The following is a 24,671-nucleotide window of genomic DNA, read 5'->3' on the forward strand; positions in this document are numbered from 1 at the left end:
TTTATGACTTTAACATGGACATAAATTTCCTATTCATGTGGACATTGACATGTTAAATAAGATAAGTGTGACAGATGCTCGATAATTTTGACGGTAAAGTGATGGAATGACCTATTAGAAATCCAAGGACTAAATTCAATTTAGTTGAAAACTTAACGATTAAGTATGATTTTTTCCTAATTTTAAAGAATGGATTTTTTTTTTTCAAAAAAGAACAACCATCTGTTGCACAAGAAAAGAACAAGGTGGAGAGTTTACAACGGGCCATAATTTCAAAAAATTATGAGAAATATGTTGTGAACTTGAATAGAAAAAAAAAATGTAAATTTTGTAATGTAAGTAGAGATTTGACATTGAATAGGAATGGTGGAGATGAGAGAGTAGGAATAATTTGTGAAAAAAAAAATAGAATGTAAAAGTAAACCCAAGAAGGGGGTCGGAGTCAACCAATGCGGTCCATGTCCGAGTCGGGTAAAATTGGATCCGAACTCCAAATTGAAAATCCAAAAGACCAACAAATCTTGTGTAAGGGGTTTTCTGGGTTGAATGGAATTAAGAGAAGAAAATAGGAACAAATAATGGAAGAAGAGAGAGATGTTTAATCTGAAAATGGAATTCACTAGAGAAATGGAATAGAAAACACAGATATGAGCAAATTCGAGGATGCTCAGGCCTCCAAAGAGAAAGGGAAACAACTTGATAATTCCAAAGCTGCCTAATAAAACCCACCGGCTGAGCTTATATACTGCTTTAGCTCGGTTCCGTACAAAAAGCTTAGAGAGACATTAAAAAGACAAGGCTAACAGAAACATTAAAACGACTAGCTGCTTAGCATAAAATGACTAGAGGCTTCCCACCCCAAAACGGCACCGTTTCTCCCCAAGGAAAAGACTCCAGCTGTATTCCACCGATAAAAGCAGCCACAGAGAAACTGCCACGTAACTCACCCAATCTCCATTAAGCTCCCGAACACTTTAGTTCTCCAACTCCATCTCTACCACACTTAGCCGGTTAGCCCTAGGTCAGGGGCACTCGTGACACCCCCCCCCTTTCAAAATACCTTGCCCGCAAGGTGGGTGTAGGCATTTTTCAAGCTGTGGAATTCCTCCGAAATGGCGTCGTCGGCGGTCTGGCCGTCCCAAAGAACCAACAATTCGATGAAAGGCCAGTTATTACGCGGTCGAGAACGACGGTCCAGTATCTCCACTGGTTTAGGGCAAAAGACACCATTAGAGTCCACGGGAGGGAGCTTGGGGACAACAGAAGAGGAAGATCCCAACTTTGGCTTCAGCTAAGAAACGTGGAATACTGGGTGGATTCGGGACTCCCGAGGCAGATCCAACTCGTAAGCTACCTCACCCACCTTTCGGATGATTGTGAAAGGGCCATAAAAACGGGGTGCAAGCTTTAAGGCGCGGCGATGGGTCACCGATGTCTGTCGATAAGGCTGCAAACGGAGGTAAACTGCCTGACCCAATTCAAATGTTAGTTCAGTTAGTCGAATATCCACATATTTCTTTATTCTCTGCTGCGCATGCGTTAAATTGTGGTGAAGCGATTTGAGGATTTGCTCCCTATTGCGAAGCACTTCCTCTACTACGTGAACCCTAGTAGTCCCTGGGATGTAACTGAGTAGTCTAGGTGGAGGCACACCATAGACGGCTTCGAAAGGTGTCATCTTGGTGGAAGAATGCCAAGTAGTGTTATAGCAGAACTCGGCCCAGGGCAGCCAATTTGTCCAATGCTTAAGGACGGTCTTGAGCAAAGCACCAAAGGTAGTTCTCCACACCCTTGTTGACTATTTCGGTCTGTCCATCTGTTTGGGGATGGTAGCTTGTGCTTAGCTTTAGGGAAGTACCCTGTAGCTTGAATAATTCCTGCCAGAAAGCACTAGTGAAGGTCAGGTCGCGATCTGAAACAATAGAGTTAGGCATGCCGTGCAGCTTAAACACATTGGAAATGAATAGCTGTGCAATTTCGGCAGCAGAGTATGGGTGAGAGAGAGACACAAAGTGAGCATACTTTGATAACCTGTCCACGATCACAAAAATCACAGAGTGGCCTTGTGACAAGGGCAAACCCTCGATAAAATCCATGCTAATATCGGTCCAAATCCTGGTAGGAATGGGGAGTGGCTGTAGCAAGCCCGTAGGGAAAATGTTTTCATACTTGTTTTGCTGGCACGTGTCACACTCCCGAATAAACCGTTTGATATCCGCCCTCATCCTTGGCTAGTAGAAATCCCCCTTGGCTCTTTGTAAAGTCTTCTCATACCCTGAGTGACCAGCCATAGGATCACTATGCACATAGTTTAGCACTTGAGCTTTTAGTTGTGGGGACTCTCCCAAGAGAATGTGGTTCTTGTACAAGAGAAGCCCATCTCGGAGAGAATATCTGCTGGTATCAAGCTCATGCTTGTGCCATTGCTCCATTAACAACTGAAGTTTAGGATCCCCTGAATACTCGGCCTTAAGATCCTCTACCCAGCTAAGAGTAGGCATAGATAGCAAGGAGAAGGACAATTCCACAGCAGTAGAATCTCTTCTAGAGAGGGCATCAGCGACCCTATTCTCCACTCCTTTTTTATACCCCACAACAAAGTCATAGCCAAGGAGTTTAGTAAGCCACTGTTGCTAGAATGGGGTGCCAACCTTCTGTTCCAATAAGAATTTGAGGCTTTGCTGGTTGGTTCTAACCACAAAGGACTGTCCAAGTAGATAGGGCCGCCATTTATGAATTGTTGTCACGAGAGCGAATAGTTCCTTCTCATAAGTCGACATGTGAACTGCCTTGCCCTTTAAAGCTTGACTGAGGAAGGCAATAGGCCTGCCTTCTTGCATAAGTATTGCACCAATCCCTCCCCCATTGGCGTCACACTCAATAAGAAAGGACTGGGAAAAGTTAGGCAATGCTAGCACCGGCGCCCTACTTACAGCCGGCTTAAGGGTTTCAAAAGCTTCTTGAGCGGCTATTGTCCAGCCAAATGAGTTCTTTTTAAGCATGTTAGTTAAGGGTGCAGCAATGGACCCATAGCTTTTGATGAATTTCCTATAGTAACCCGTTAGTCCGAGGAAACCTCTCAAAGCCTTCAAGGTTTTTGGAAAGGGCCAGTCCACCATGGCTTGAATTTTGCCCGGGTCAGCACAAACCCCCTTATCTGAGACGATATGGCCCAAGTATTCCACTTCTAAGCAAGCAAACTTACACTTAGACATCTTAGCAAATAGAGAATTCTACCGAAGAGTGTCAAGTGTCAAGGATAAGTGAGCTGCATGTGTTTCAAGGTCCTTACTATATACTAAGATGTCATCGAACAAGACTAAGATGAATTTTCTTAAGTAAGGTTTGAAAATGTGGTTCATAAGGCTTTGGAAAGTGGACGGAACATTGGTTAGCCCAAAGGGTATGACCAAAAACTCGTAATGGCCCTCATGAGTACAAAAAGCCATTTTTGGGATGTCTTCATCAACCACACGGATTTAGTGGTATCTGGACCTCAAGTCTAACTTAGAAATTTTTTTTGCGCCCCACAACTCATCTAAGACTTCATCAACCATAGGTATAGGAAACTTGTCTTTAATAGTTACCTTATTTAAAGCCCGATAATCCATGCACATCCTCCATGTGCCATCGGCTTTCCTTACGAGTAAAACTGGTGAAGAGAAGGGGCTGAGGCTATGCCGGATAACCCCTGAACGCAGCAATTCTTGCACGATTTTTTTTTCGATTTCCTCCTTTTGGTAAAAGGGGTAGCGATATGGGCGCACTGAAACTGGCTGTGCCCCTTCCTAGAGGGTGATGGAATGGTCATGAGAGCGCCGTGGAGGCAATCCTTGAGGCTTCTGAAAGACCCCTTCAAACTTCTGCAAAACGGATGTTATTAGTGGAGAGACCTCCTGCCGGCCAATCAATTCCTTCGGTCGTTGCCCTTGTAATTGCAAGGAGTGGGCAAAACTGCCTATAAGCTGCAATAGCACTCCTTTCCGTTCCTGCTTAGGTAATTTCAAAGAATCAATCCCTTCAAAACTGACCTGGGGTCCCTGTTTAAGCCCGTGTAAAATACAACTAGTGCCCTGATATTGAAACTCCATCCGTAGCTCAGAAAAGTCCCAGAGGATAGGCCTCGAGGGTGCAGAGCCAATGAATTCCAAGGACTGCATCACAGCCAGCCAACGGTAGAATAAATAACTCAATTCGAAAAGAAAACCCTTGCATTTTAACCTCAATATCTTTACATCTGCCAGGGCTGGGAACCTCTTCACCATTTGCCACTTGCACCCGAATTCCATCCTGCAGGATAGGCTGTATACCCAGAGTCGTAGCTAATTTTGTGGATATCCACAAAATTATGTGTGCTACCGGAATCAATTAAAATGACCACTGGTTCGAACCGCAAATAGCCCACAATTCGCATAGTCTTTGGACTGGGAGTGCCGGTTACGGCATTTAAAGAAATTTCTAGAAATTCTTCCAAAAAAAAAATTCCCTTGGGTCGTCTTCAGCAGGTCCTGACCCTTTGTCCTTCTCAATTTCTCCATCCTGCAACACGTCAATTAGAAACAACTTTGGAACAGTGCACACATGGCCTTTTGTCCACTTGGAGTCGCATGTATAACAAAGGCCTTTTCGTCGCCTCTCTTCCATTTGGGCCTGAGAAATTCTTTGGATCGGAATCTCGCCTTGGTTTGGTTTAGGCCCTTCCTTACCAACCAATCCACCCGTAGGTGGGGTGGTGACATTTGGCCGAGTTTGGCCTTGGAAATTATTCCGGGTATTGCCCTGGAATGGAGTTTCCTTAGTGAATCCAACTGGCAGCTGCACACTGAGGCCATGATTTGTTTGTTGGAATTGACTAGAATAAGCCATAGAACGGGGGTACCGTATGGTTGTTAGAATGCACTCCTCCTGCATTCGGGCTAAGGAGTAGGCATCAACAAGGGTTTTGGGATTAAACATCCTCACTGGCAGCCTTATCTCGTCTTTTAATCCACCCAAGAAACAGCTCAATTTGTGGAATTCCGGCAGGTGCTGAACCTTAAGAGCCAGCGTGTCAAATTGGTTTTTGTACTCTTCCAGTGGACCTTCTTGCTTCAACTTGGACAATGTCTCCATGGGGTCGTCATAGGACCCTTTCCCAAAGTGTATCTGCAAGGATCGAACAAATTCTGGCCAAGTGAGAGTAGGAGTGCTAGCATGCAACTCTCTAAACCATACCAGAGCTCGGCCGTCCATGTGGAAAGAAGTTATAGACAATCGATGGTCAATAGGAGTATTGTAATACTCAAAGAATTGTTCAGCTCTACAACACCATGTCTCGGCAACCTCCCCATCAAAACGAGGGAAGTCCAAACGAACTGTCTTTGGTTTTAAAAAGCCATCCCCAAAACTAGTTTCTCCTTGACAAAAAAATTTCTCCCCCCTTACCAAAACTCTGCTGAAGCTCAAAATTATGGATGGGTGATTTGAAACTCATACCGGATCCAGATTGTTTCTGGATGAGTTCCTCCAAGCGCCTGAATGATGCTTAAGTCTCCACTTGCATCTCCTTTACTTCCTCTGGCCGAACCATTTGAGTTTGCAACGTCTGCATTACTCCCTGTAATTTGTCCCGCAACTGAGATCGAGTCACCATTGCATTGTAGTCCGCCAAAGCCATGGATCTAGTTCTCATAGGCCGGGGATCGGTGGCTGCTGATACCAATTTGTAAGGGGTTTTCCGGGTTGAATGGAATTAAGAGAAGAAAATAGGAACAAATAATGGAAGAAGAGAGAGATGTTTAATCTGAAAATGGAATTTACTAGAGAAATGGAACAGAAGACACAGATAAGAGCAAATTCGAGGATGCTCAGGCCTCCAAAGAGAAAGGAAAACAACTTGATAATTCCAAAGCTGCCTAATAAAACCCACCGGCTGAGCTTATATACTGCTCTAGCTCGGTTCCGTACAAAACGCTTAGAGAGACATTAAAACGACAAGGCTAACAGAAACATTAAAACGACTAGAGGCTTCCAAACCCAAAACGGCACCGTTTCTCCCGAAGGAAGAGACTCCAGCCGTATTCCACCGATAAAAGCAGCCACAGAGAAACTGCTACGTAACTCACCCAATCTCCGCTAAGCTCCCGAAAACTTCAGTTCTCCAACTCCATCTCTACCACACATAGCCGGTTAGCCCTAGGTCAGGGGCGCTCGTGACATCTTGGGTGCGTAAAAGCGACCAAGGGAGGAGACAGTTGTTGGGTTTCTCCAGGCTCCAGGTGCAAGTGGATTAGGGTTCAATCTTCAATTCGTTTAATTGTTTTGTAAAAGTTTGTCAACTTTCTTGTGTTGCAACATGGTCAGAGATTTAGTGCCCAATCAAACTAAAATTTGAGATTTAGTTTAGGAAAACTCGATTTATCTATTTTTCTCCTCTTGATTGGTATCCTTCTTATTCTTCTTCTTTCTCAAGGGGAAGGCAATTAGGAGCTAATTACAACACGATCATTTCATTTCATTTCATTTCATTTCAGTTTGCTCTGTAAAGTTTACAGTGAGGAGATCAAGGTATAGATGTGATTGGGTTATATTTCATTATTGGAATGAATGAAAAGAAATTGTTCTTTCCAGGGATGCCACCTGTTTACGCATCATTTACCAATAATTGTTTAATAAAAATATGGAAGAAGCAATATACTGGATTTCACAATGAATTAAGGATTGGGTTTCCAAAATTTGACACAGGAAGAACATGTTGTTAATCTTATAATTCCTGACCACTTCACCTATTTTTTAGAATTCGTCTCATGACTTGGCACTGTTTCTGGCCATTGAGTTTGTTGATTCTCACTTCCTGCTCTCAACTTTTATTTTATTTCCTCAACTTTTTGTAATGAGTAGACACATATATTTTACCTTTTCAAATTTCCAAATCATTGACAAAACTTTTTGTAATTTAAATTTTTTGACAGGGAAGATGTCAGGTTATGAGAATGTTGTTGGGGGTAAGCTGAAGCTTAAGGGAAAAGCTCTGGATGTCAAGGCTGGTGGGGTGAAGAAGAAAAAGAAGAATAAAAAACATCAGGATCAAATTTCTGAAGTCACAGAAAATGAGCTTACGGCAGGTTGGTTGTTCTTCTCCAACTAAAGCATGGATTTTTTTTTTTTTTTTTTTTTTTTCCTGAAGTTCTTTAGCTCATCTCTGTTCAATTGCATGTATCTGTATCCTAGTGGTTAAGATAATGGTTTTTTGTCATTAGCATCACATTGGTCAGGTATTGCTACTTCATCTTTTGAGATCTCTCACTCTGAATGTTATGGTGTGCTTTAGATAACTCATGCTAGATTTTAGAATTTCTTTAGTTAGAAACTTTAAAATAACACATGGAACCAGAAGATGAAACTGTAAAACCATTAGTGAAGCTGTGGAAGCTGCTTCAGTTCTTAGCGTTACTTGTTGGTTTACTATCTTCAGCATGGACCTAGCCATTGAATGTCCAGATATGCGGAGAATAAGGATGGTATGGTATTCATTTGCAATGGGTTGGCCAAAGCCAATTACAGAAAATAATAGTAACGACCATGATAACAAGACTTATAACTCAGCATCTGATTCTTTTTCTGAGAGTAGCTTTCTTCCTACTTTGTACATGGTAATGGTGGTGGTCACGTACCCAATGTTACGGCAATGGAGTCTTGATATGGTCACCTATTCATTTTATTGTATTTTGATCTCCTAAATATTGCCAAGAAATGCCAATCTTGTCGGGTTTTTTTTTTTTTTTTTCATCTGGAATCTGTCCTTTTGTACTTTATTTGAATGAAATGCTGAATTTTTTGTTTTTAAGAACTCGAGCATTTATGTTATCCAAAGATGACAAAGGGGAAAAGGAAGGGAGTACTGCTGTAGTTGAAACTGCCTCCCAATTTTTTATTTTTTATTTTTTATTTTTACTTATCAAAAAGAATTGTGAGGCAGTTTGAACTATGCAGCTGTTTTTGTCATACAACCACTTTATTTGATCCAGCGTTTAATTTTTCCCATCCTAAGTGTTGAATATCATGGTTGTATCATCGTCTTCAATAGGTTGCCATTTGTTGTAGGTGGAAGTGCGGAGCTGCCCACTGATCCTAATGAGGAAGATGCAAATGATGGCAACAAATTGATTGGGGATGGGAAGGCTGCTCGTTATGATGATCATCTCACTCCCGCAGAAAGGAGATATATAGAAGAAAGGGAGAGAATCGATGTTCATAGACTGGCGAAGACAGCTAACAAATCTCATCGAGACAGGATTCAGGATTTCAACCAGTATCTAGCAAATATGAGTGAGCATTATGACATTCCTAAAGTTGGCCCAGGATGAGACAGCAAAGCTTATGATTTTGAAGGAAGGATGAACCCTTTGTTTGTCAATCTAATGTGAGTGCTATGTGTGCCCAATGTGATTCTTGTCATCTTAGATTTATGTTCTGTTTGGTCATGTTTTGATGTATGGTAGATGGTCTTTTCTCTTTTTTCCTGCTTTGGAATGTACATACCAGTTGCAATTTATAAAAAAACTTTGCATGTTCTAGAATAACCTCCTTTAGATAGCCAATTGATGCTCATTACTGCTTCGCCGTCGTATGTTCCTAATTTTGGTTCCTTAGTGGGTCCCCCGCACCTTTTATTTTTTATTTAATTTTATTTATTTTTTATTTTTTATTTATTTTTATTTTTTCTCTAATTGATTCAAGGAAAATATTAAATGGGAGATCTTTACCGCTCCTAATCCAAAAGGAATAAGAAGTGGCTGATCCTATAAAAGAAAAAAGGGATGCGCTCTTCAACACTAGACCCAGAAGAAATCAAAACAGTTCTAAAATATATACAAAAAGTAAGAAATGTGGCTAATAAATGATCTTGTCTTTTCAATGGGTCGCACAAGGCAGTTTTATAAGCCAAAGAGGTACAGAATAAGACAAGTCTATTTATATCTCTACTAGGGATCAACAATAACCATCCAAAGGAGGTTGAAATGGTAAAAGCACCATTAAAGAAAAGTACCAATACAAATTCAAATACAAGAGTCTCCTCTAAAAGGAAATAATAACCCAAGCAACATAAAAATACATAAGCAAATAAACAAGAAAAAAGCCCGAAAATAAGCAAATCCAGCAACTAGCAGTGCAAAGGACGGCTGGCCCAGTGCCGGCGAACCACGCGCTGGCGCATGGACGGTGGAAGAAGGATCGGCCGGTGTCGCCGGGTAGAGGGGCCGTTGGTGAGTGCGGTGGAAGGGCGCATGTGTGGCAGATTGTAGGAATGTAGATCTAGCTTTCAAAAAACTAATACTAAGAAAACTACAACAAAATTAGCCACCAACACGGGGAGGACGACAGCAAACGTGAACGGCGCGGTAGATGGCACGGTAGAGAAGCCAAAACACTAAAGTTGCAAATCTAGATGGAATAAATCGTACAAGACGACTGATAAAACCTTAACAAAGGTGAGGTGGACTAGAGAAATCTCTAGCCAAATAACAACAAAAGCAGTAAAAAAAAAAAAAAACATAGAGTAAAGAAGAGGGGTGGGGGGAAGAGATGTGGTCCTTCCCTCCTCCCTCATCCAGCTGAAGCAAAAAGAAAACCAGGTGAAGAAACGAATAGTGAGAACAGAGCTTTCTGTTCAAGGGGGGAAGAAAACTTCCCTAGTAGTCCCTTGATGAAGAAGAATTGATACACTCAGAAGCAGAGTTATGGGTAGGCTTTCAAGGATTCAACAGCATCAGTTTGTAAATAGCAGGCCAGCAGTTTTTGTCATAAAAAAATTAAAAATAAAATAAGTAAGAAGTTAGAAGAAGAAGAGCTTATGCAATTTGTGTTCGCTCCAGTCGTGTTGATTATATAGGTAAACTTTATTTTGACAAATTTAACTAAAAACGGATCAGACTCTTCACTCTTAACCTACTAATTTTGTGTTGGATTTGTGTTAAGTTTGCGGGTTGTTTAAAAAATTGTCAGTCTTAAATATTGGGTTTGGGTCGTGTCGAGGTATGGATATATGAATATATAAGTCAATCATAATTTGATTCATTTAGTTGAACATGTCAGATTCTTCAATTCTAACTCGCTCATTTTGTATTGAGTTCATATTGAATTTGCGGATCATGTCAAAGCCATACTAGTATATAGTAGCAGAAAATTTTCCATGCACGGCTAGTTGAAATTGAGAAAAGTAGGGTGGGATCGGAGCTTGAGTACACAAAGACGAGTTCAACGTCAAGAAATGAGGAAGTGAATAGACTTGATGTTGGGTTTTTGTTGCATAATTAGCATATCTAGCAGATCCATACTTTGTAATAGAGGATGAGGATATTGATTGTTCTATGAAGCTACAAAATCCCGAGTCAGAGGATCATCTACGAATCCTTGCATCAAATTAATTTGATTGAAAATTCTTTACCTATGCCTTATCGTTAACCGACAGTTTGGGGAGGTATAATATTACCATGGCTAAAAAAGCCTAAAACAAAAACAGTACGAATTACACATTTTTACAAAATCCCAATCATTTTGACAAAGAGTAATTCCATTTATTACACCCACTTCATATCGACTGATGTGGTGTGTTTTAAGTGATTTTTTATGTCAGTCATTTAAAATAACAAAAATGTGTTAACCACTTGGGAACAATTCCACTCTTACCGACCCATCTGAAAAAGATCGAGCCTCAAGGTCAGCACCAGCCTAAGGAGAATTGCGATCCTCAAGCCAAGATAGCAAAACTTTTGGATAGGCCTATCCTGAAAGATAGATACCCGAATTAGTCGTCCCCAAAAAAGGCTATTTTCGGGAATACACAACAAACGGTACATCCAAATTGAGTCCCAGGAATGCAAACATCTCGGAACCGAGATTCAACTCACTCAGCCAACGCTTGGGACAAGCATGTCCCAAGAGCTCAGGTATTAGTCTCATCTCAAGAAATCTGGATTAGAACCCTACTCCAAGTTGAATTAGGGTATGAGTCACAATTCGGGTCCAATTAGAACTCATTGAAAAATTTGGTCAACAGCCCTACTCCCAGTTGAGTTGGGATAGGAATCTGGTCTGAATTGAATCCTTGAAGATCCGAGATCAAATATAATCCTTGACAATCCAGAATCGAACCATACTACAAGGCAAATTGGGAAAGAATCACAATCCAAGTTTGGTAAGAAATCCAAGTCCAAATCAGACTCTGACTGTGCTCCAAGGTTAAGTTGGATTAGAAACCCTAATCCAGGTTTACCTCTACTTCTTAGCCTATTAAATAGGCCCTTATACTATGTATAAACGATAGACTGAATATTTTATGCATTGAGCAATACTTTTATCTCAGAGACTTGTTGGAAATTCGTTTACAAAAACATGTTTGTGTAGCGGAAAATAAAATTTCCAAGCCAAGATTGAACTTTGTGAAGAACCGATGAAAAACTATGCTATTTTAAAATAAATTGCGAAACATAAAACACTTACTTGAAGAATTCGACTACTCCTTGGCTTTATGGGCAAAATTTTAGTTCTTGCTCCTCAATGAAGAATGCGTAATCTTAGGGATTATGAGACCTTCAAATCTTCTCACCAATGACTGATGATAACCAATAGAGTGGGCTCTTATATATATATAAGCCTCCTGAACTAACAGCCGATTTTAGAATAGCCATCTGAATTTTCAAGTGTACTAATGTGACCTATCAAACTACCATAGTGTGCCAAAAAAGCTACTTCTGTCGAAATATTCCTATAATACCCTTATTCTCTTAAAAATTAAAATTAAAAATTAAAATTTTTTTTAAAGAAAAAAATAAAGATTTTTTTTTAAAAAAATATTAATATAAAACTAAAAAGTTAAAGAAATTAAAATTTTAATTAAATAAATAAAAAGAAAAAACCATAAGAAAATGGGTGGCTCAGCAGCCACCCCTCGGCTGGGGGTGGCCTTTGAGCCACCCATTTTCTTCTTGTTTTTTCTTTCTTTTTTTTTTTTCTTTTTTTTTTTTTTAATAAATTAAAAAAGCTATGATTTTTTAGTTATATATATATATATTGACTCATGTTTTCATTTTATTAATGTTAATGTGGCACACTAATGGAATCCGTCAAGTATTTTGACAGAATTTGACAGTATGGAGTAATTTAGTTTTATAGATGTATATTTTTAATATATTGATTTTTTTTAGGAAGATTGACACATGTTATCGTTTTATTGGTTGTAACATTGACACTAACATAATGCGTCAAGTATTTTGACTTTCTTTGACTATAATGACCAAATTGTTATTTTTTGCCTACTTTGAAGACCTTTGAATTATTTTTTATTCCGCGATAAGCGATTTGTAATTTAGGCCAATCACATGGATTGATTTTAAATTTATCATTTTTTTTATAAAAAAAATAGTTAGTTTAGTTTAGTTTAGTTTTTTTTTTTTTTTTTTTTTTTTTTTTTTTTTAAATTTATTTATTTTTTAGTTTTTAAGAGAATAGGGGTATTATAGGAATATTTTGACAAAAGTGTGCCAAAAAGGCCACTTTGGTAATTTGATGGGTTACATTAATACACTTGAAAATTCAGTGTTTATATATATATATATATATTTTCCAAACTTAAACTTATTCTCAAGAGTTAACTCAAGAATATTAGTTCTTAGTAAAAACTAAAAAACTGTTACAGTTGCTTATCTTTTCAAGAGCTACTGACATATCTATTTATAGGCTCTGAATACTAGGTGAGTGGGAGATTTAGTGAGACAAGATGTAGTATAAGTTCTAATAGAACTAGAACTCCACTAAAGGTGGACAGCTAGGGCTTGGAAAACCTAGCCTTCCACCTCATGGAGTTTAACGCATGGGGTCAAAAAAATTCTTTGAACCATGCGTCAAGTGCAGTTCCTCTTGGGCTTGGGTTTTATCTCAAAGCCCAATCTCTCCTCTTGCATTTCATGCAGAGTTTCTCTCTACCACATGTTTTTAATAAATAAAAAAGAAGCAGCCTAACAAATAGAAAGCCTGATCTGGTTAAATTATATTAACTTGTTGAGGGACTTAAAGAAAAAATAAAAACTAACCAAAATAGTTGCGACTCATCAAGTAACTATTTAATTGCAATTGATTCCACTAAATAATTGTAATTGCACTCTAGTTTATATTTTTATTAAAACAATTAATCCTTTAAACTTACTTAATATTTGACTTTTAATTCCTCTATGAAATCTTTTGTAGCAGAATTAAAGCTAAGATACTATCATTTAATTCTCTACCTCTTTATCCTTGAATCACTGATTTTATCCATTACTCTCATACTCATGAAAGTCTTATCACATGTATATTATATTTTGGAATCTCATACCAAAATGCTTCGGCCAGAGACTAAGAATAATCCAATCCATAAAATCTATCTCATGGGAAAATTTCTTATCCTTTTAATAAAGAACTTGGGTTCCTTCTTGAGAAAAACTTTCTCACAATGTTAATTGCAATCACCCAACGCACTGAGAATATTGACTATCATATTGATCTCACCCATTAATGCATCAAAGTGATCTATACTTCACATCTGAGTACACAATCCTCTTAGGATTTAGAATTAATATCATAAGAAGTCTTGGGAGTATGAGTTTTTCCTTTCGATTGTATTTTAGTGGAAAAATAACTCTCATTGTTCGTTCAGTGCATAACACCTACACATTAACCCGAAGCCTCCAACTTTGCCTGATCAAGATAAATCACAAATATTCGATATGTAATAGTCTTCGCAAATGAAATGCCCAATTCCATTTCCGATTGTGAACTATAAAAAGTTTAATAAGACTACAAGAATTATGGACTAAGACCTTATGTGATAATCCTGTTACTCACACCATAGACCATATTCAATGTAATCCAATGGCCTGTGACATGCAAAATATATATAGTCATTATTAAGCATGTAAAATATCATATGCTTTATACTAAAAAATAGATCAGTGAATAACAACATTTATTCATAACAAACTTATATGTCAACAGTACCTTCTAATCTAGGGCAAAAATAGATCATACAATTAACTCATCCATCAATTCAGACAATGTGAAATCTTGTTTATTCATTGTCACATTTAATTTGAACTGATTAAAGGAGCTAGATAGGGATTGGAGTACTATGTCCACCAGAGATTCACCATCAATCTTAGCACCCAAAACTTCCAGCGAATTGAGCATAGCTATCATAGATAGACAATGCTCCCTTACTGGAGTATCTTCAACCATCTTTGTGTTTAACAAAGATGTCATCGTCCTTGACTTAGCAGTACGATTTTGCTCTCCAAAAATTTCGTTCAAGAAGGTCAGTATGCCATTGGCATAATCTATATCTTAAAGTTGATGTTGGAGTACATTGGACATAGAGGCCAAAACATAACATTTTGCCATTTCATCTGACTTTTTCCAGCGATCAAATCGTTGTCTAATAGCCTCAGATGCATTAATAGCTAGATCAACGGGACTAGCTTTAGTCAACACAATGTCCAAATTACGTTTTCAATCTACGCAATTAAGACCTATCAACTTATTCTGATTCAAGATAATTGAGAAATGGCTAAACGAAGACATTATAATTCTGAAATATTAAAATTGAGCATATATTATGCATATCAATTTAGCATTAAATATAATATGAAAACCCAATTGAAAACACACAATATTTACAGATGCAATGACAACCTAATCCTATAATTAAAAAATTAATAAATAATGTTAGTTTGTAATTGGCCATATTCTGTTGGACAAAATCACTTTTTTGTAAAGATGCTTTTTATCAAGGATTCCGCTATTCAGAAGTGTTCCAGAAGATTATGCACAGTTTGCAAGTTAGAAAATTCAGTTCCCTGCTAGCCGTCCGGCCGACGTGTCGTACCGTCCAGACGCCCAGCTGTCCAATGCATCAACCGTCCGGACGATGTGACATGCCGTCTGGACGCACATCAGACTAAAGCATCATCCGTCCGGACGACGTGGATTCCCGTCCGGACCTTCCTCTATGTTGAGAAGCTTCGAATTGCTCCAGCTTGTATACGTTTGGACGATTTAGCAGCCCGTTCGGATGACCCTCAGTGTTCGATCAAGCTTCAGGATTTCTTTCCAAACACAGATATGGGAAGATTGCTGCAACCGTCAGGACGACGTGGATTCCCGTCCGGACACGCTCATCCATAAGGCAAGTATCGCAATTCAAATCCAGACATCCGGACAACAGTCATGGAAGTTTATTTCGGTTCCCTATCAGCCGTCAGGACGACGTGGTATTACGTCCGGACCCTCATCAGTCAGCAATATCCGTCCGGACGACGAGCACTTTCCATCCGGATTCTCATCAGTGTTTAGAAGCTTCGAACAGTTCAAGAATGCATCTGTCCGGACGTAATGGCAAATCGTCCAGACGCTCTTCAGAGTTTGAGAAGATCCAGTGTTCCAGTGCATCCGTTCAGACGACGTGGTTATACCGTCCGGACTCCATTCAGTGTTTGACAAGATTAGGGTTTCTGACTCAAGACACAGTTATGGGAAGAAGGATGCTACCGTCCAGACGATGTGTGATCTCGTCCAGACGATGTTCTCTATAAGGCAAGACGTACATACAAAGCTCAACCGTCCGGACGGCAGTCTTCATGGTCCGGACGATCAAGCTTCATATATGGAAATTGCGTGCACCAGCTCAACCGTCCGAACGTCAGCCTTTAGGGTCCGGACGCTCAAAGCCTTATTATGGTAATTACGTGCAGCCGAAGTGCAACCGTCCGGACGCTAGGGCAACACCATCCGGACGCGGCCTTGTTATGGAAGCTTTCAGTGTTACTTCGGAAAGGCGGTTGCAGTTGACCGTCAGGACGCTCGGTTAAGCCGTCCGGACACCCTCCGGTATTTTGGTCATAACTTTTTACTCAAATATCGGATTGGGACGAAATCGGCGTCGTTGGAAAGCTTAGAAAAAATGTTGTAAATTGAGCATACAGACAGCCAATAAAAGCGTTCGGACAGAAACATCTGGCATCCGGATGGCCCTGCAAAAATTCTGGAATTGGTTTTCAAAAGTTGCCCGTTCGGACAGCCAAGGCTCCCGTCCGGACGCGCGTGCCATAGAATCCATTTTTGAATCGAATTAGGCCTTCTAAAGCCTATAAATAAGGGGCTCTAGGCATACATTCTACACAGAATTCGGTAGTGAATTCCATACAGCTTAGAGAAGGTGTTTAGGGAGATATTGAAGATCTGCTAGCTCTGTAGCTTTTGCCAGTGTGTGATTTGATCAGCTGTGAAGTCTATCTTAGGGGTTGGCCCTAAGGTAAATGATTCCATTGAAGACCCCTTCAGGTAAGAGACTTGGGTGAGAGGCGTTCGTTTGGGTTACAAGTTAGGGAGCAAGGTACGACCACTACATCAGGGGTATGTGAGTGTTACTACCTTGTATCTAGTCTTGTCTTCTGAATAGTGGATATCCTGGGTTTGGCTGCCCTAGAGTGGTTTTTCTCTTAATTGAGTTTCCATTTCGTTAGCAAAAATTCTTGTGTCATTTATTTTCCGCATTGTTATTTTGTTAACACTTTGTGCACACAATTGCTTTATATTAGAAGTCAATTTCATTTTTCAATTTGTATCAGAGCTTGGTACACTCTGAGAAGATAAATTTCTTGAGTGTTATTATTTTTGACTTCTCTTTTTAATATGTCTCAAACTCTTAATATTATTCCTGCCTTCGACAGCATGAACTATGGCTATTGGAAAGCTTGCATGCGGTTCTTTTTAAAATCTATTGACTGTTGGAGTATTGTTGAAAATGGTTGGACTAAACCAAAGGATACAACGCTTGAACTAGTCCCTCAGAAAAATGCACGACTTTCTAATGACAAAGCCCTCCATGCTCTATGTCAAGCACTTTCACCGTCTGAATTTGCAAGAATTTCAAACTGTGAATCTGCTCAAGAAGCATGGCAAATCTTGGAAACAACATATGAAGGCACTAAACTTGTAAAATTTGCCAAACTTCAAATGTTGATTTCCAAATTTGAAGAAATTAAGATGTTGGAAGAAGAGGCATTTGGAGAGTTTTAGTCCAAGATGAGTGACCTGAGGAACTCCATGGTGAGTCTCGGGAAGCCTGTCTCGGATGTAAAACTCACCCGAAAAATTCTAAGATCTTTGCCTGAGCGTTTCAGGATCAAGGTAACTACTATTGAAGAGAGCAAAGATCTTGAAGAAATGAAGATTGAAAAGTTGGTGGGATCTCTTCAAACTTATGAGCTGTCCCTGCCCCCAGTCAAGAAGCTGAAGACCATTGCTCTGAAGGTGTCAAAGAAAAAGGTAGAAGCCTCATCTGGAGATGACTCTGAGGAGGAAGAGAAAGTTGTGGCTATGTTAGCCAAAAATTTCAAATGACTAATGAGAGATGACAGATTCAAGAAGAAGTTTTCTGAAAAGATGAAGAAAGCCCCCTGAGAAGCTGAACCTGAGGAAGAAGAAAAGAAGGATCCCAGAGGTCCGAGATGTTTCGAATGCTCAAGATTTGGGCACATACGAGCTGATTGTGGGAACCTCAAGAAGGGCAAGGGGAAGGCTTACAATGTGACTCTTAGTGATGAGTCAGAAGAAGAAGCTCCTGAGTCTGAGAAATTTCTGGCCTTTGTAGCTCCACTTGTTGAGGAGGAAGACTCTTATTACTCGGAGCATAGTGATGATGGGGAAGAGCTCAAGGAGGCCTACAAGACTCTATACATAGAGTATGAAAAGCTGTGGGAAGGTCGAAAGTAGCATATTCATGATTTGAATAGTCTACAGACTGAGAAAAGTTCATTGCTGCATAGGATACAAGAGCTAGAGAAGAAGCTACTAGAGACTCAGCTCCAGTTAGAAAGAGTCACTGATGAGAAGCTGACTCGTATGTTGTCTATTCAGAAGAGCCCAACTGACAAGACCAGTCTCGGGTATGTAGCTCCCTCTTCTGATGCTCCCTTTACTTCAAAGACCGTTTTTGTGAAATCTACAGTCCCAGAGCCTCCTCCCACTACTGAAGATAAAGGGAAGGACAAGATTAATGATGATGTTCCAGGCACTTAGAAGCCTCATTCCATCAAAAGATCTCCTATATGCCATCATTGTGGTCTAAGTGGGCATGTTCGTCCTCAGTGCTCCCTTCTGGAAACTTAGAAAGCCAAGGCCAAGAAAGAAGTGCCCAGACAAGCTAATCATGGCACTAGACCTCAGACCCAGCATCAGAATCTGAGGTATTAGGCACCTTACCAAGCTCCATGGAGGCAAGCACCAAGGTATCAAGCTCCTTGGTCTCGTGCACCTAGGCTTTAGGCATCTCAGCATCAGCGGCCTCAGCAGTGATTTGAACCAGCAAATCATAGTGGCACCTCAAAGACCAAATCCAAGCAGTTTAGAAGGCCTCAGAAGGTGGAAGAAGATCAATACCTCGATGAGCCACCTATCTGGATACAGAGCATGATGGAGTGGATGGGTTAGCAAATGAAGTCCTACCAGCAACCACCCACAGGAAGGCAGGCTTGGGTCAAGAAGGACAGGCACCCCATGAGGGGGAACGGACGCAGCTAGCAGGAGCTGGTATTTATGCCTAGGATTCGGTCTCTAATCCTAAGGCATCAGGTTTGATTGCTTGATCTTTACTTGATTATCTTTTGTGCATCTAGAGACCAGTTGTGTTTTGCCCCCTATTTCTCTTGAGAGAATATTGCAGGTACTATCTGGGGAAGACAGAAAAAGTAGTTCGAGCGACTGTTTTTCTGTATTGACATTATCGAGCTTTCACAGGTTTGATCTTGTCCTGCATATGATGTTATTTCCGTATTGCATGTGTTTAATAATATATAAAATTGGGGAGAATTCGCAAGATTTCTTTTTTTCTTGGCATATCAGATATTGCATGTGTTTTCACCTGATATCTCAATTCTTTATGTATTAATTTACTTTGCTTAGATATAATTGAGAGTTTATGACTATAATCTGCCAAATGTTTTCCTATATATGCAATAGTAGGATAGCTTCTTTCCTCATGCGATGAAAATGTGCACTGTCCACGACTCCCCTAAAGGTACATCTTTCCTTCTCTAACTTTTTGTTTCTAGAAATTTTGGATAAGAGAAGAGGTCTTTGATAAGATGGCCAAATTGACCACATGCTAGTTGAACCTAGATTCTAAAAACTCCGGCATTCTCTCTAGGTTGCTGCACCATAAGAATCAAGTAGTAAAACTTATGAATTCTGCACTCTAATTGTATATTCACTGCTTATGTGCTGAATTTGCAATATGCCTTGCCTTTTATATGCAGGTAAAAATTTACCTTGTCCTTCATGGTACAAGTAAAACAATTATGTGCTGCATCTGAAGGGGAAGTGTATCAGATGAGGGTGACTAGGCCCTAGAAAGTTATAAGGTTTGACTTTTGACTTATCTTTCACTGATTTTCTCTTGTCTAGAAAATATGGTTGCTATTTGTCATATCATTGAAAGTCATACCTTGTGGGTTAAGTCTTCACACACACACGCATTGCATGAGTTGAGTCGTCTATTTAAATTTTCTGTGTCCAGGAAAATATTTGTACTGATTGAACTCTCAACTCTCTTTTATATCTCTGCTTAGTTTTGAGATGCTCTCTGATTGTGTTATCAATGGATTATACATGCGTGTTCTGAAACTGGCTTGAGAAAAATTAAATTCTGCAAATTTTTCTTCAGTTTTATGTTTTTCAGTGTGAAGCGTCCGGACGGGGGTAGCTCTGTCGGCTGGACAGTTTTGTTCACGTCCGGATGTGCTTGGCACCAATGGCCGGACGGTAAGGTTAATCGTCCGGACGCGCACGACCTGTCCGCATGTTTCTGAGGCAGCGCGCGTCTGGACGGCGTTCATGATCCGTCCGGATGGGGACCCCACATGCTCTATATATACCCTGGTCGCCGCACTTTCACCCTACCCCACCAAAAAGTCTTCTTTTGGCCTTTAGCGAGTGATTTCTTGCGAGTTTTTGTCATTATGTTGCCCTTTCTTGTCTTTTTGTGCATTAATCTCACATTCCAGGTATTTTTCTAGTCCTTTTCTCTTTAGTTTATTTTTAACTATTAGAATATTGATTTCTTTAGGAATGTTGTTGAGATTATGAGATGCATATGTGTGATATCTGCTGTGTTGAGACTATTTGTGGTAGTATTTTTGGGGACTACAGTGTGACATTTTTTGTCTGTACTTTTAGAAAAGTCTTGTTTACTGCCATTATAATGCTCAAATTTTTGTGACTTAACAAGAATATTTTTGGATTATTTGTTTTGGCAAATCTTGTTGGTCTCTTTTGCAGAATCATGTCTGCAGGCAGTCCACAGCGCAGAGTTCACCAGAGGACAGAGGGTGATAGGGCAGCTATCAGAATCAAAATCATGGACCGCCCAGTCATTGCCGAGCGGAATGTGGTCCGCTCTGACATTATGGTGGCACCTCTGGATAGTATCCATGACACTATCCAGACATATCATTGGGGATATCTTCACAGCTACGCCTGTGTGGTGTTCACCAGGCTGGTGAGACTCTTCTATGCCAACCGAGAGGTGGTGCAGGACGATGATCGTGGATTGGTGCTTCAGTCCAATGTTCGAGGGTATACTATTACTGTTGATCCCCAGATCATCAGTCAGTTCATAGGAGTACCTGTCCTCGAGATGCCTGGTAGCCCTTACAATGAGGTAGTACTTCCTCCTTCTATGGAAGATCTCCGAGAGTTCTTCCACGCAGTTCCACAGGGAGAGGAGCGCGCCACCACCATCAGGATCGGTGCACTATCTGCTCCTCATCGCATGTTGGCCAAGATCGTTCAGCACAACCTATGGCTAGTCGTCAGGCGTAGTGACTTGGTTTCGAAGAGGGCCCAGTTCGTCTATGCCATTCATCTTCGCTTGCCTTTTTGCCTGTGCAAGCATATTTTGGGCGTCATTTTGGAGGCCCGTGATGAGAGCAATACTGGTCTTCCTTTCGGCTGCCTGCTCACTCAGATTATTCTACAGTCAGACATAAGTATTGCTGGCGAGCTAAATATGAAGATCCAGGATCCATTCAGCAAGCAGATGCTGATGAAGTCCAATGCTCAGCTGCGGAGAGATGATCCAGATGACGATATGCCCCCGCCTCCTCCTATTCCTGTCAGCATCCCGAGTGTGGGTTCCTCTTCCCAAACTACACCGCCACCATAGCCAGATGTCAGCTGTTCTCAGATTATGGAGGCTCTGGCAGCTATCCAGGGGGGCATGAGTTCCATGTAGCTGTCTATGTCATCCATGCACTAGTCCATCTCTACCATGTAACAGGAGGTTCACTCCATCAACCTCCGGGTAGAGCAAAATCAGTTGGACCTCCATGAGTGCCTCAAGTTCCACCACCCGTCCATCAGTTATGACGAGGACGATGCGCCGATAGCCGAGGATGCTTGAGTTTCTTTTTGTTTTGTAGTTGTCTTTTCAGTTTTTGAGACATTTGTGTTATATTTTGCTACTTTTGTTAAACTCTTGGATTATATTACTCTATTTACCCTGGTCCTTCTGAGACAGTTAGGGGGAGCAATTTTTTATGTGGTTATTTTTATTACTCTGTTTTACCCTTTGTCCCTTGTGACAAAAAGGGGGAGTAATTTTTATTTTTGGACTAGGATTGTACTTTTAACCAATCAAGTGATTTTTGTCCCAGAATGGCCAAAGGGGGAGTTTGTTAGTTTGTAATTGGCCACATTCTGTTGGACAAAATCATTTCTTTGTAAAGATGCTTTTTTTCAGGGATTGCTCCATTCAGAAGTGTTCCAGAAGATTCTGCACAGTTTGCAAGTCAGAAAATTCGGTTCCCTGCTAGCCGTCCGGACGACGTGTCATACCGTCCGGACGCCTAGCTATCCAATGCATCAACCATCCGGACGACGTGACATACCGCCCAGACGCACATCAAACTAAAGTATCATTCGTCTGAACGACGTGGATTGTCGTCCGGACCTTCCTCTGTGTCGAGAAGCTTCGAACTGCTCCAACTTGCATACGTCCAGACGATTCAGCAACCCGTTCCGACGACCCTTAGTGTTTGATCAAGCTTTAGGATTTCTTTCCAAACACAGATATGGGAAGATTGCTGCAACCGTCCGGACAACGTGGATTCCCATCTGGACGCGCTCATCCATAAGGCAAGTATCGCAATTCAAATCCAGACGTCCGGACGACAGTCAGCATGGTCCGGACGCACGGAGCCTCTATATGGAAATTACTTGCAGCGGATGTGTGGCCGTTAGGACGATAGTGCCTCACAGTCAGGACGCTGCTCTCAAACAGGAAAGATTTTCATCGAAATTTTTGGAATTTCGGTTGCACAGTTGTCTGTCCAAATGGCGCCCAGTTTTATCAAGTCAGACGCTCATTTGAACTGTTAGCCTATAAATAGATGTTCCTAGGCTTAAGAACAACAAGAATTTGGTATTGAATTCCACTAGTGCTTAGAGAGTTGTTTTGTGAGGTTATTGAGCTGAGTTGATCTCTCTGAAGTCGTTGCTGTGTGTGTTGTTGTTGCGCTTAACTTGAAGTCTATCTTAGGGGTTGGCCCTAAGGTAAAGGATTCCATTGAAGACCTCTTCAGGTAGGAGACCTGGTTGGGAGGCGTTCGTGTTGGGTTACACGTTAGAGAGCAAGGTACGACCACTGCATCAGGGGTATGTGAGTGTTACTACTTTGTATCTAGTCTTGTCTTCTGAATAGTGGATATCCTGGGTTTGGCTGCCCCGGAGTGGTTTTTCTCTTAATTGAGTTTCCACTTCGTTAACAAAAATTCTTGTGTCATTTATTTTCTGCATTGTTATTTTGTTAACACTTTGTGCACACACTTGCTTTATATTAGAAGTCAATTTCATTTTTCAAATAACAAAAAAAAAAAAAAAACCCTCCAAAAGGAGTAGGGCCCACGACTAAGGCAAGGTGTTTTTAACTACCTTGGTTAGGCGAGATTATTTCTCATAATGTTACTTAGAAACTAATAATTAGCCACTATATCTTAAGTCTCTAATCTTTAAGATATCAGAGTTACGAAGAGAGATTAATCAAGTAACTCCATGGAAGCATGATCGCTCTCGATACATAACCACATCTCCTTTACCCCTTACTGGAAATTTACCCTTGTAATTTGCAAAGCAAAAACACCATCTGAATGGAGCAGAGCCCACAGCTAAGGCGAGATGTCATTACTTTATCATTACATGTAGACTTATGATGGAGTTTGCAAGATTCAAAATCTCGAACCTCTCTCCCACTTGATATATTAAAAATATATGGGTTTTAAAACAATTTTAATCTCATTACAATTGAGACCTTGCCTTTTATCTTTCAAAAAGAAAACACACTTCCTAATCACATTAAGAACCTCTACCATTTATCATGCTTTCTTTACGTTAAAAGATCAATCCTTTTAATACCATTGGAATTTGTCAATTAAAACTTGGTAGACTTTTATACCAACATCATAAAGAAACACATCTTGTTTAGGGTTTACATAGACAACAATCCATCCATGAATCAAATTAGTGGTTGGTATGCCTAAAGTACGTTAAGTATGTGTCCAACACAAAATTAACCTTTATGTGGTATTTTGGTTTTCCAACCATGGTACCACCCATGTATGATGATTAAATCATTACATAAAAACATAAACCTCTCTCTTGTATTAATGATAATAAAAAAATTGTAGGTCATTGTTGGTATGTAATTGGCTACATTTTGTTGGACAAAATCACTTCTATGTAATGATGCTTTTACACAGGGAAGCAGCTTTTTCCAGAGTCTACACTTCGGTTTTGTTCTTCAAAGAAGACTCTGTGCGGATTTCAAGGCAGTTAAATTCGGTTCCCTTGCAACCGTCCGAATGACATGATATTCTGTCTAGACGCTCAACTGTCCAAGCATCATCCATCCGGACGACAAGAACTTTCCGTCCGAACCTTCCTCTGTGTTGAGAAGCTTCGAACTGTTCTAACTTGCATCCGTCCGAACATCCCGGAGCATCCACATGCCTGCATGGATAAGCGAAAGGCTGTCATTGGAGGAGAAGATCCAGTTGATACAGAAATCATTAAGAAGCCTCTTACCAAAAGGAGCCTTTCCATATGCCACCACAGTGGTATAAGCAATCACATCCGACCCAAGTGTCCTCAGTGTCAGGGTAAGAAGAGACACGCTACATTAGGCACTAAACCTCTAGCAAGATATTTGGCTTTGCAACGTCAACTGCAACAACAACGATTTGTTCCTGCCAATCAGAGTGGTAAACCAAAGAAGAACAAAACAAGGCACTACAAGGAGAAGCTGCAGATGCCCGAAATCGACCAATCTTATGAGGGGCCACCTATTTTCAGTAGTTTGATGCAGAACTTGCTGAGATGGATGGAAAACTAGTTAAAGACCTGTCAAGAACCACCACAAGTAAGGCAAGTATGGGTTAGAAAGGATGAGGGCACTCACCCTTTGAAGGGGAGTGGACCCACGTAGTTGGTGAAGTCACACATGCCTAAGATTTTGGTTCCTAATCCTAGAGCATGTCAGGTTTGCTTGCGTTGCGTTTGTTTCTCTTTATCATATATATGCTTTGCATTCTAGGAACCATATTTGTTTT

At 40.4% G+C, this 24,671-nt stretch overlaps 1 protein-coding gene across 1 annotated transcript; it reads left to right on the forward strand.

Moving 5' to 3' along the window:
- Positions 1 to 6,083: 6,083 nt before the first annotated feature.
- On the forward strand, positions 6,084 to 8,561 carry LOC133862251 (uncharacterized). The gene is made up of 3 exons (XM_062298025.1): positions 6,084 to 6,257; positions 6,951 to 7,103; positions 8,083 to 8,561. The coding sequence occupies exons 2-3, from the start codon at positions 6,956 to 6,958 to the stop codon at positions 8,343 to 8,345; spliced, it is 411 nt and encodes a 136-aa protein (XP_062154009.1). The 5' UTR covers positions 6,084 to 6,257; positions 6,951 to 6,955; the 3' UTR covers positions 8,346 to 8,561.
- The last annotated feature ends 16,110 nt before the right edge of the window (positions 8,562 to 24,671 follow it).

The sequence above is a fragment of the Alnus glutinosa genome, chromosome 3 (assembly GCF_958979055.1).
Source record: "Alnus glutinosa chromosome 3, dhAlnGlut1.1, whole genome shotgun sequence".
Taxonomy (NCBI): Eukaryota; Viridiplantae; Streptophyta; class Magnoliopsida; order Fagales; family Betulaceae; genus Alnus; species Alnus glutinosa.